This window comes from Pygoscelis adeliae, unplaced genomic scaffold, assembly GCF_000699105.1.
Source record: "Pygoscelis adeliae isolate BGI_AS28 unplaced genomic scaffold, ASM69910v1 Scaffold582, whole genome shotgun sequence".
NCBI lineage: Eukaryota > Metazoa > Chordata > Aves > Sphenisciformes > Spheniscidae > Pygoscelis > Pygoscelis adeliae.
Window position 1 is genome coordinate 580 of NW_008824281.1, and position 11,212 is coordinate 11,791.

The following is an 11,212-nucleotide window of genomic DNA, read 5'->3' on the forward strand; positions in this document are numbered from 1 at the left end:
CCAGATGCTCGGCAGGCCCTGGCATGAGCCGGGAGCAACCCCCCCCCTGCAGGACCTGGGCAGGACCAGCAGAGTCCCCAGGCTGACAAATGTGCCGCCGCGACCAGTGCGGGAGCCTGGCAGAAAGCTTTGGGGCATTGGCGTGGCCCCCCCCGGCCACTCCACAGACCCTGGGGAGGCCTCTGCAGTGAGGGCTATGAGCACCGGGCCTCCCTGCCCCATTCCCACGTGTCCTCATCTCTCACGTGTTCGAGCCCAAACTATTCCCTTAATTATCCCCGACGGCTTTTCCCAAGTGATCCCCAAAGCCAAACGCGGCCTCTCCTGGGCTGTGCGCCCCGCAGCTCCCCCGACCCATCGCCTGCCCCTTCCGCGGCACTTCGGCGCCTGAGCTGCGGTGGGTCAGGGACAGCACTGCTGCCCCGCATCCTCAGAGCTCCAAACGCCGACAAACCAGAAGCAAAAAGCACGGCCCAGGGCCCAGAGAGGGCATGCAGAGCAGGGAATGGGGTCTGTACAGTCGAGCACAGCAGAGCTGCCACAAGCAACGGGAACGGGATGTTGGCTCCAGCGATCCCAGATCCAAAAGGATCTGGGGACCAGCCCGGAGCAAGGCGAGCAGCAGAGCTGACCAGGGGAGGAGGGACAAGCGCGGTCCCCGACGCAGGCGGCAGGTCGAGGACAGGATGCAGGCAGAGCACGAGCACGCAGCACCCCGCAGATCCGGTGCAGCCTGAGCCGCAGCACAAAGCAGAAGCGTCAAAGCCTACGGCATCCACCAGCCCGTCCTGAGGACGCGGCCTCCGAAAGGGAAAGGAGCCTCTCCAGCAAATCAAGAGGAGAATTAATGCTTTCTTCAAGCCAGGCAGACAGGATAACCCAGTAAAGCAAATACCACCATGGCCTCAACTTTTAAAGCTCTTCCAGGGCCACCTCCGTTGCCCTCGAGCCCTCTGAACTCAGCATTATCCAAAAACGACGCAACAAGCCCTGCCCGCGCCCGCCAGCTGCGATGGGCAGCGCTACAGCAACCCCCAGCTCTTTCACCCCAAGTCCCCATACAGTACTCGTGATTATAAGTGCTTTGCATACATAGTTTGACATCATGCATATACATTTCTATGCGCTAAGGCCCTCGGCCCAGCGGAGATACCGTCCTCCTGCAGCAGAGAGGTCCTTCATTTTGTGTAGGGCTCGTAGCGTGCGTCGGACTCCGGCCCCCTCCTGCTTCAGCTGGCAGGACCCGAGTCTGCAACAGCCTGGCCAGCTGCTGCCCACGCGCTTGCATATCGTAGTGGGAGTTCAGCAAACACCAGTACTACGTAAGCAGCCGATTACGAAAAGAACCGTATTTACAGAGCTACAGTTAGCTTCAGTGGGTTACGTCTGCAGAGATTCACCAAAGACAGCCGGAAAGAACGAGCTGTGCGTCCCACACATTCTGCCGGGAAAAACACGGGTACCAACATGGATTTCACAGCTTAGTTGGCACAGCTAAGGCGAGAGATTCATCGCTAACCAGATCCTCCCTCCCCAGACAGCAACGCTCAAGAGGTGGTTATGACGCTAGGGAAGAAGACGGTGAGGTGGGGCACGGCACGGAGCAGAGACCTCGGCCAAGAAGCCCCACGGAGGAAGGGGTTTCTCCTTTCTAAATAAATGAGTCTCTGCACAGAAGAGCAGCACCCCTCGTACCAGACACCACCACAGCCTGCAAGGTCACCAAGGGAAGTGAGAGTGGAGGAAGCACACGCTCAACCGCTCAGCGGAGCCTCCTCCGGCATCCAGGCAGGGAGCCCCTCGCTCAAAGCAGCGCTTGCGGCCGCTCGGCCGGGGTGGTGACCGATGCTGTAGCACATCGAGGAATGGGGAACCTAGCTCTACGGTGAGGCGTAGCGGGGCGACCTGGCAGCAAGAAGGGGATCTGACCTGCTTATCGGGGAAAGGGAGGGGGCTGTGCTTGCCCACAGCAATCCAATCACAACTGGATCCCACCTCCTAGAGGCTGGAGCCCACTGGGAGTCAACAGCCCAGCCTTTTTGTCCCATCGGCCAACACGGGTTTCAGCTACCGACCAAAAGGGACACCAGGAACGGTCACAGACATCTCAGAGGCTCTGGAGGGGCAGGAGCACAGAGACTCAACTATACAGGGTGCAAGAGTCCAGAGCCAGAAAGCAGCGCCCTGGGGAGAAGCTGAAGGCAGCTGTTGTGTCGTGTACGGGCTGCTCATCTGGCTGGTGGCTGGGAAAGGACCGGGTGAGCCAGCGTGACATTCAGGGAGTCATTGTGCTGCACCAGGGATGTGTGCTTGTAGTGCAAGACCAGGTCCTTGAGGGAGGCGTAGAGGTTGTAGGGTTCAGCGAACCCGTAGCCGGTCGCCGTTTTGTAGATCACGCAGTGCTTGGTGTCACCGTCCACCCTGCCAGGGAGACAAGGGAGCACGGGTCAGCGGCACGCCAGAGCCCCGCAGCGCGAGGGAGCCCCGCTGGGACAGGGACAGCAGAGCGCAAGCGGGCGTCACCGAAGCAGCCCAAAGATACATCTGGCCCTGGCAGGAGGAGCCGAGGCAGACGGGAAACCTCGGGGAAGCCCAGCCTGCCAGCTCCCGCCTCCGCCAGCCTCCAGCATCTGGCGAGAGAAGGGCAGAGCGATGCGGGAGCACAGCCCGCGCCAGCTCCATCCCGCTACGTCTGCTTGGGGATACTCACACCACGGAGCAGGCGTAGCATCCCTTCTGGCTGCTCTCGCGGATCAGGAAGGTGCCGTCCCGCTTGCCGCACAGCATCTCTTCTGCCTGCAAACGGTTGATCTTCCCCACGTACCATGTCCGCTCCTCGTGGTGGGGCAGCTCCTCCTCGTCATCCATCATGGAGTACTGGCTGCAATCGAGCACAGGCAGGGTCAGACCCCCTCAGTTTGGGCACGTGGCCCCCACATCTCCCCCCCCGCTGCCAACTGCCGTCACCCATTCCGGCAGGGAAGGCGTCCCCGGCTCCCAGGCAGGGAGATGGGACTTGCCTGCGGCCCCAGAGGAGGCAGAACTGGCTGCGCAGCCTGCGCTCCTGCGGCCCCCCCCATCCCACAACACGCAAGCAGGGACACTCACTCCTCCGTCTCGTTCTTGATGCCCAGCCACTCGTTGATTTTCTTCTGCCGGGCACCCTTCTGCGTCAGCCACCTGGGGAAGGAGAGGCAGAGCTCAGCGCAGGCAGCGTGCCCGGCCTGCGGCGTCCGGGCCAGACACCGCTCGTGCAGCTATCGCCAGAGGGCAGCAGCCGTCCCCTTTGAGGGACCGCCGTGCCCCGAGGCTGCATGCTGCAGGGCTCGCTCCTGCACCCAGCAGCCCGCAAGCCCGGTCCGACAAGCCCCACAGCCCTCAAGGAGCCGGCTGGATCGCTCCCAGGCTGGGCTGGAGGGGCAGCAGGGCCCCGCTCCCAGCCCCTGTGCGGGGGCAGGCACTACGTACACCAAATACTGGTCCCGCAGTTTGCGCAGCTGCATGAGGTCTGGCTTGAGGCTGTTCATGCGCTTGTCGATCTCCCGGTTCTCCGAGGCTTGTTTTTTCAGGTCTTGCTCCAGCTTCATCTTGCTGTCATGGATCTCTGTGATGCGAGACTTGAGCTTCTCCGAGTTCATGAGGATCCTGGGAGAACAGGGGGGGAGGTTTAGGCTGTGAGCCAGAGTCGGGGAGGCAGAGGAGGCAGCCTGCCAGCTCCAGCCCACAGCACGCTGCTGGAGAGACAAGGATTGCGCATGCCTCGGCTCTGCGCTGGGCCAGGACGATCCTTCCAGTCCCCAGAGCCCTTCCCCAGGCAGGGCAGGTCACCAGCACCCCCGGTCCTCACCGTTGCACCTCCTTCTCGTTGCCCTCCCGCCGGAAACGCTCGATGTACTCCTTGCTGCATTTCTCCTGCGTCTGACACTGCTCCTCGAAGATCTTGATTGTCTCGTTGAAGGCCTCGATTGCCGTCCTCTTCATCTGCAGCTCCTGAAACGGGAGGGGAGAGCTGAAGAAGGGGGAGCGTTTGGGCAGGTTTCTGCCCGTTCGCATCCCCTCCTTCCCCCTCCCCAAAGCAGCACTGTCCTTGCTGCAGCCAAAATATCCCCCTCTTCAAAGCCCGTTCTCTGGCGAGTCCCCTCAAGCCCCCAGGAGCAGACAAATGGGGCAGAGGGTGCCCGATCTCTGCTCTCCTCTGTGCACAGCAGTGTGGCTGCCAGCAGTCAGGGGGGATGTCAGGGCAGCTCGGGGGGAAGGCAGTGCCCGCATACCTGGGACGTGCGCGTGTACTCCTCATACAGCAGGTCGTACTCCCAGCTCTTGTCCTGGTACTGCTGGTGATAGACCTTCAGCTGCTCCCCGACGGCTTCCACGCTGTCCTCTTTCACCACTTGGTCCTGCCATACGCACAGCCTCAGTCAGGACCTGCTCCTGCCCTACAGCAGCCCCCCCGGCAAGGCAGCTGGTCCCACGACGCCCCCTCTCCAGCCCCCCATCACCCCACAAAGCAATGTCCCAGCATGGGGGAAGGGGCGGGACATGGTCATCTACCAAAGGGCCAGGGATGGACAAGCAAACGCCCCTGGTTCAGGCTGTGCTGGCCAGCTGCATCCCTGTGGCACAGGCCTCACCTGCTGGTACTTGGAGATGGGGTAGAGCAGCCTGGTGTCCAGCTTGGCGTTGTACTGGGCGAGCGACTCGTGCCGGTAATGGGTGATGAGCTCCACCACCGAGCCAAAAGTCAGGGGCTCCGAGAAGCCATACTTTCCTTCCCGGTGAAAGATCTTGATCAGCTTGTTATTGCCTCCCTTCCTGCAGCGGGGAGGGGAGAGAGGGCACTTATCACCACCCCAGCATCCTACACCAGCTTGACGTCTGGGCGTCCGGGCAGCCGCAATCGCTCGTGCCGACAGCTCCACCCCAGAGTAGCGGAGGCTCTCGGGGGACCCCAGCACCCTACCTGAGCGTAAGCGTGTACTCCCCCTGGATTTTGCTGGAGGCATCGCGCACCAAGAAGGTACCATCTGGCGTGTCCCGTAGCTTCTCGTTCACCTCCTCCCTGCGAGGAACATGATTGTCACGGCCTGTGAGGTGCAACCAGAGCTCCCCTAGATAACTCGATGGACAGGGCACCCAGGACGTGAGCTGCCAGCCACCCCCTTACCGGGAAATGTCACCCCAGTACCACTCGGCGTCCTGCAAGGGCACGCTGTTCCCGTTGGCCAGGCTGGCTGCACTGGGCTTTGGCTTAGGCGGTTTTGGAGGCAAGGCTGTAAGAGAAGGAGGGTTGAAGCAGGGTGAGCCCAAGTCCCAGCTCCCTACCCTTGCCAACGGCAATTCCTCGGAGCACTGAGGCCCCCTCCCTGCAGTGACCGTCCCGGGAAGCCCCGCTTGGCCGCCACGCTGCCAGGAGCTGCTCCAGGCACATCTACAGCAGCAGAGGAGTGCCTCGAGCTGGCCTCCAGGCACAGCTGGGCTACAGAAATACCCTTGGCAACCCGCTCATGGGGGCAGACTCCACACCCACAGAGCACAAACGCCAGCACCTCGGGCCCCAAGGAAAGGGCATCTCAGTACCTGGAGGCAACTGTTCTGGCTCTAACTCCTTCGTCTGCAGAAGTATCTCCAGAAACAGCACGGAGAAGTCAGGGCTCAGCTCTGGGCTGCAGGGAGAGAGGAGCCAAGATCAGCGGTTGTGAGGGAGCACATGGCACTGCTCCCATGCCCCCCGGGCAAAGGGGCAGCCGGGGTCGGCTGGTTCATCCCAGCGCGCAGCCCAGCTGCCAGATCCCAGGTTGACACAGCAGCAAGGGCTCTGCCCTAGTTTGAGTCCCACCTCTTTGTGCTGCCAGCAGTTTAATCCCACGTGCAGCGAGGCAGGGGCTGCGGGCAGACCTGCTGTTACAGGCTGGACTCCTTGTCCTGGCAGGCACTTGGTACACGGTTGGAACCCGAGAGCCTCACGTACCTGGCACCAGGCAGCCGGAGAAGAAGGGGGCCGAAGATCTCTCCCAGGGCCCGAGGGTGGAGGCTGTTGCTCTCAGCCTGCTGCGATACCTTCCCCAGATGCCGGAGCAGGAACTGCAGGGTGAGCGTGTTCTGGAGCGGGACCGCAGGCGACTCCAGGGCCAGCAGCAGCTGCTTCCGGCAATTCTCTGACTGGGGAATCTCTGGGGAGAGAATAAGACAACGATGGAAAGGCTGGGACAGCCAGCACCACTCTCCACGCTCTGGCTGCGTCACAGCGTGGGAGCGCTGTCAGCAGCAGAGGCCGCGTGCCAGACCCCATAGGGACAGGACTTATTTTAATACCCCAAAACATGTCCGTCCTGCCCAGCCACCCGTTCCCAAGCGCGGCCAGGGGAAGCCCTTACCCTGCAGGACGCGAAGGATGTCTCCGTGCACGGACACCGGCACCACGGGGGAGGGCAGGTCCTGCAGGTAGCCTCGCAGCGCCTCGCCCAGGGAGTGCACGTCGAAGGGCTCCAGGTCGCCCAGGGTCCAATCTGCCAGGGCACAGATTTCCCATGGCTGGGGGGGCACAGCACCGGGCACCCAGCCGGCAGCTCCGGTGCTGCAAGCACCCGTCCCAGAGGCCATCGCACACCACCTCGCCAGCTATGACGGGACACGGCAGCCTGGCACCACGAGGGAGCTCAGGCAGCCCTCGGGCAGCCGAGCAGCCCACACAACAGAGGACGCCTGGAAGTGGCCCCTGCACCCCAGAAATAAGCTGGCTCTGGGAACCCAGGCAGGTCCGTCCCCCCCCCCCGAGAGGTGGTAGAGGTCATTTCGGGTTCCCACAGCCTTTGCCCTGAGCCCTGCCACAAGAATCCTGGGCACACATGACTCGTGTGACAGTTCTGTTCCCTGCTGCTGGTAGAGACAAGCGCAGACTGACCAGCCACACACCGAACCCGACGGGGAAAATGTCTCCCTCAAACCGTGTCATCCCATGAACGCAAGGCGCAGGCTGTTGGGACAGCACAAAAAGCCTGTCCCGAAAGCAGCGCAGCCAGAGCTGACAGCACCGCGTAGCTGGGGTTTGCAAGAACGTCTGCGGAAGGGGACAAGCCAGCACAGTGCTGGATGAGGCCCAAGCCCAGCCGAGAGGCAGACGGCTCCGAAGGCTCCCCGGCAGAGACATCAGCCACCGGCACAGCGGAGCCAAGGCTCCAGCCACGAAGCTGAGCTGAAAGATCCTCCCCTGCTTATTAGTGGCATGACAGAGCCAGAGAAGCCTCTGCCAGCCCATCAGCAGAGCACCCCGAGAGTGGGGCACCCCGAAGAGACAGCAGGAGACAAGCGCAGGGCTTCACTTGTTGGCCTGCGAGTCTCCGAGCCGGTGCCACGTCCCTTTGCGCCAGCCCATGGACAGCGGGCACAATCACTGCCTCTCCTGTCCCTTCCACGCAAGAGGGGAACATGTCGGGATGGGGACGGCCCAGCCCCACAGCCTGTGTGCTGGGAGTCAGGAACTGCCGAGGACAGGCGAGCCTGGCCTGGATTGCATTACTGCTGGCGCTGTCACATCCACTAATCTCCTCCATCTGAGCCGATTCGCCTCCTCACCACGCGGAGCTGGTTCTTACCGGTTCTCAGCGCTTGCCTCAGTTCGGAGCCAGATGTCCTGTACAACATCTCGCTGTCTAACCCTGCGGAAGCGGGGACGCTGCTGTTAGCTGCGAGCCGTGCAGCTCCCAGTGCACGCACCGTTTCGGTGCCAGCCCGGCAGCCGCGTGCCGGCCGGGCAACGGCTGCAGCACGGCTAACCAGGCCTGGATGGCGTCCAAGCCAACCTCCTGCAGATGCTGCTGCAGCCCCCTTGGCCCCCAGGACAGCTGGTTCCATGGCCCCATTTCTCCCCCACGGCACAGATCCAGGCTGAAAGCGCTTCCCAAACCCCAGCACCCATGTGGGGCGCGTAGGCATCCCGCGTGCAGACCCAGCACCCTCACCCCAGGCCTCTGAGCAGGACAGCGCAGCGGGGTCAAGCCCAGCTCTGGGGAACAGCGACTCAAGCCAGGGAGGAGTGGGGGGCCCCCCGCTTCTGCAGGCAGCTGCATCCTGCACGTCTGACAGAGCTCGGTCCAACGCCAACAGCTTTTAAAGACAGCTGCCTCCCCCACTGCCCTCACTGGGGGGTTTCGGGGGGTATTAGCCCCTCGGTTCTCAGCATCCCCCCTTACCTTTTTTCTCAATAGCTTCCACCAGCTTCACCAGCAGCGGTGGTGCAATCTCGGGAGGGCTGAACTGCTCCTGCAAATCCGGCAGAGGAGACCCTGGAGGAGAGGGAGGGAGAGAAGGGGTCAGCCCCATCTCAGCCCCCAGCAGATGCTCTGCAGCGGGGCCAGGCCAGGGCACAACCAACGCTGCTCCCAACGGCAGCATCCGAGAGCGAGGAAAGCTGTGGCCGCTGCCACGAGGCCACAGCGCACACGAACACCGCATGGAGGCCGCAGGGAACCTGTGAGCTGGCCCAGAAACCAGCATAGCGCTTGTGGAACCCAGCTTTGCTCCGAGCCCCCAGGAGGGTGTGCACAGGGGGACCCCTACTGCTCCCTGCAGAGGCTAGGAGGCAGAGCATATATCCCTGGGGACCCCGGCACCCCGGGCAGGCACCGCAGGGGTTACCAGGGCTCCTGAAGCTCAGGCTGGGACATGGTCCCTGCCTAGCACAGGGGCTGTGCGGGGCTGGTGGAGGAGCACGGGCAGGGAGCTTGCTCGCGGTGGTGAGCTGTGATTAATCCAGCGATTCAGACAGAACGCCATGTCAGCAAATTCCTGCCCTTGATTACTCGTTTAACATGGAAACCAGCCCTCTGCCTCCCCCTCCCTGCGAGCACACAGCCTCCGTGCAAGCTGTTACAGGGTGCAGACAGCCCGCGGCACGGGACCAGGGTACCCGCCTTCCCAGGGGATCTACAGCCCCACATCGGGCGGCATTTCACTGTCACCTCCAGAAGATCTTGAGGTCCTGGCTCCAGGCACCCCCCTTCCCTGTGCTGGAGGGGTGACGCATGCCGGGGCAGGAGCATGCAGGCCTGGCTGGGCAGCTGCCAGCGGGAGGCTTGCCAAAGGATGAGCGGTGCCAGGCCCCGTCTCGCTTCCAATTGAGCACCAGCCGGTGCAGGAGGCTCCTCCGAGCCCGTCCACGAGGCTCCTCCAGGCCAGTCCACAGCACCGGGCAGACTCTGGGAAGCCCACGGTTGGTGAGGACACCCAGCACGCTCCACTCTGGGGAGGAAGAGCCAAAAGGCTGCTCCCCGTTGCGAAACACGGCTCTGTTGTCATGGATCTGACCCGAACTCACCCGGTGTGGTCTTGCCATGAGGCGCAGCAAGCTGAAATTCCGCACCCAGCTGAGCTTCCTGCACCCACGGCCTCGCAGGGAGACGAAGCAGCTCATGTCGGTGCTTCGACTCAGCAGCCACGGAGCAGGGTGGCAGGCACCCAGCAGTTCTGCAAGGGCCTGTGCTGCTGGGGGGCAATCTCCCACCAGAGAGCGCCTGTGGGCACGGGAAGGGGCCCAGCGCGGTGCTGGTTGGTGTGGGGAAGCTGCAGGCAAGCTGCCAGGTTGGCAGCTCTGAGCCTGACCCTTGGGAAGGGCTGAAGGGAGAGTAAATACTGGCGCTGCCCGCATGGCCCAGCCGGGAATGTGCTGCTTCAGCAGGCAGCAGCTTGCCTTTTTTTATCAGGCAGCCTGTGCCGGAGCCAGCAGCGGCTCCCAAGCCTGCCGGGCCTCCGGGCTGGGCTGCCACGAACAAGGCCGCTCACAGCACGGCCGGGGCAGCTGCGGAAATATTTCCGAGCCGCATTTTCCGCTCGCGTTCTCTGCGGAAGGCGAACACCAGCAGCTCGTAAATTCACTGGCAGAAAGCGCTGGGTCTCGCCGCTCTGCAGGGTCAGCCCTGCTCTCAGGCTGCGTGCCAGCCGTGGCACTGGCCCCGCTCCGCACGTGACACCGTGGGGCTAAAGGATCCCTGCCAGCCAGGGCAGGACCTGGGAAACAGGGCAGAAACACCGCCAGCTATGAGCTTCGTGGGGCAGCCAGGAGACATACATCTCTGCACCTCCCGAAGTGCAGACCATGAAGAAATAACATGGGCTTGGCTTAAATACAGTTTCTCAGCTGCAAAAATGTGTCTCTCCACCAGCATCCCGGCAGGCTGCATGTAAAATGGCCCTGGGCGTTTGAATTGCCACCCTGCAGGCCCTGTCTGTGCCCAAAGTGGAGGCTGGCTGGGGGGATGCACCCAGAGGGGACAGGGACAGGGCTGGCACCCGCCTCGTCTGTCCTGGTACGCGACCCTCTCTCTGCTCCATCCCCGGGCAGGATGCAGACAGGCTGGCTTTTGGTTTCTTTCCCAACCACGTCTATTCTGTGTGTCAGGAGCTTTGGCACGTATCTTCTTCCACATCCCAAAGATCCCCACCCTGGCGCAGGGATGCGGCTTTGACCACCCAGACACACCTCCACCAAGCCCTGCTTGAGGAGGAGAGAGCCCACGAAGGCATAAATACAGCCCCCGAGGGAGCGCAGGGCTGGATGCAGGCAAGGCCGACGCATCCACCACAGAGCATGCCCCAGGCTCCCAAGAGAAGCTGCTTTCTTGGAAAGGCAGGTTGCAAGTGGGATGACTCAGGTCAGCGGCTCTCGCTGCCAACCCAAACGCACGGCCCGGCTGTATTCCCACCCTGTGGAGATGTTTCCTGGGGCCGCCCCTCCGGCTCCGGGAGCAGGAGCACGGGAGGCAGCTGTGGGGAGCCGTGCACCCAGCCCCACCACCCTGATTTCTGAGACAGGGGCTCCTTTCCATTCCTTAAGGCCCCAGAGATGTTTCACACAGCTAGAAGCATCTGATGGGATAGCCGTGGCTCCCAGGCAGAGAGGGACGGGGAGGACGCAGGACTGCCAGCTGGGAGTGTATTCTGATGCCCACCAGCTTCTGCTGCTGACCCTACTCCTCCCATGTGCACCAGCACGAGCTCTTCTGCAAGGCACGGGAAGGCAAAGTGTGGCTATCACCCCTGTTTGCCGTCTCGGAGTGCCCAGGGCCTGCTGAGCCCCTGCCACAGGGCTCATGTGCCTGGGAGCAAAAAAAATAGGCAAAGAGAAGGCAGCTGCCACAGCTCTATGGGCAACGCTGAGGCGCGGCAGCTCTCCCAGCTCCCGTGCCAAGCCCAGCGCCGGCTGGGAGGCAGCCGCAGG

General features: G+C 62.7%; 1 protein-coding gene across 1 annotated transcript in view; it reads right to left on the bottom strand.

The window, feature by feature from the left end:
* Positions 1-1,790: 1,790 nt before the first annotated feature.
* PIK3R2 (phosphoinositide-3-kinase, regulatory subunit 2 (beta)) overlaps positions 1,791-11,212 on the bottom strand; it is a 10,763-nt gene continuing 1,341 nt past the window's right edge. The window contains exons 2-15 of the mRNA XM_009335296.1: positions 8,190-8,282; positions 7,593-7,655; positions 6,375-6,506; positions 5,969-6,170; positions 5,578-5,663; positions 5,165-5,270; positions 4,961-5,059; positions 4,632-4,812; positions 4,272-4,397; positions 3,848-3,990; positions 3,469-3,645; positions 3,109-3,180; positions 2,711-2,881; positions 1,791-2,421 (exon numbers count right to left, since the gene is read on the bottom strand). Of these exons, the coding sequence (XP_009333571.1) occupies positions 2,229-2,421; positions 2,711-2,881; positions 3,109-3,180; positions 3,469-3,645; positions 3,848-3,990; positions 4,272-4,397; positions 4,632-4,812; positions 4,961-5,059; positions 5,165-5,270; positions 5,578-5,663; positions 5,969-6,170; positions 6,375-6,506; positions 7,593-7,655; positions 8,190-8,282 (1,844 nt within the window). The 3' untranslated portion in view covers positions 1,791-2,228. The remainder of the gene's footprint in view (positions 2,422-2,710; positions 2,882-3,108; positions 3,181-3,468; positions 3,646-3,847; positions 3,991-4,271; positions 4,398-4,631; positions 4,813-4,960; positions 5,060-5,164; positions 5,271-5,577; positions 5,664-5,968; positions 6,171-6,374; positions 6,507-7,592; positions 7,656-8,189; positions 8,283-11,212) is intronic.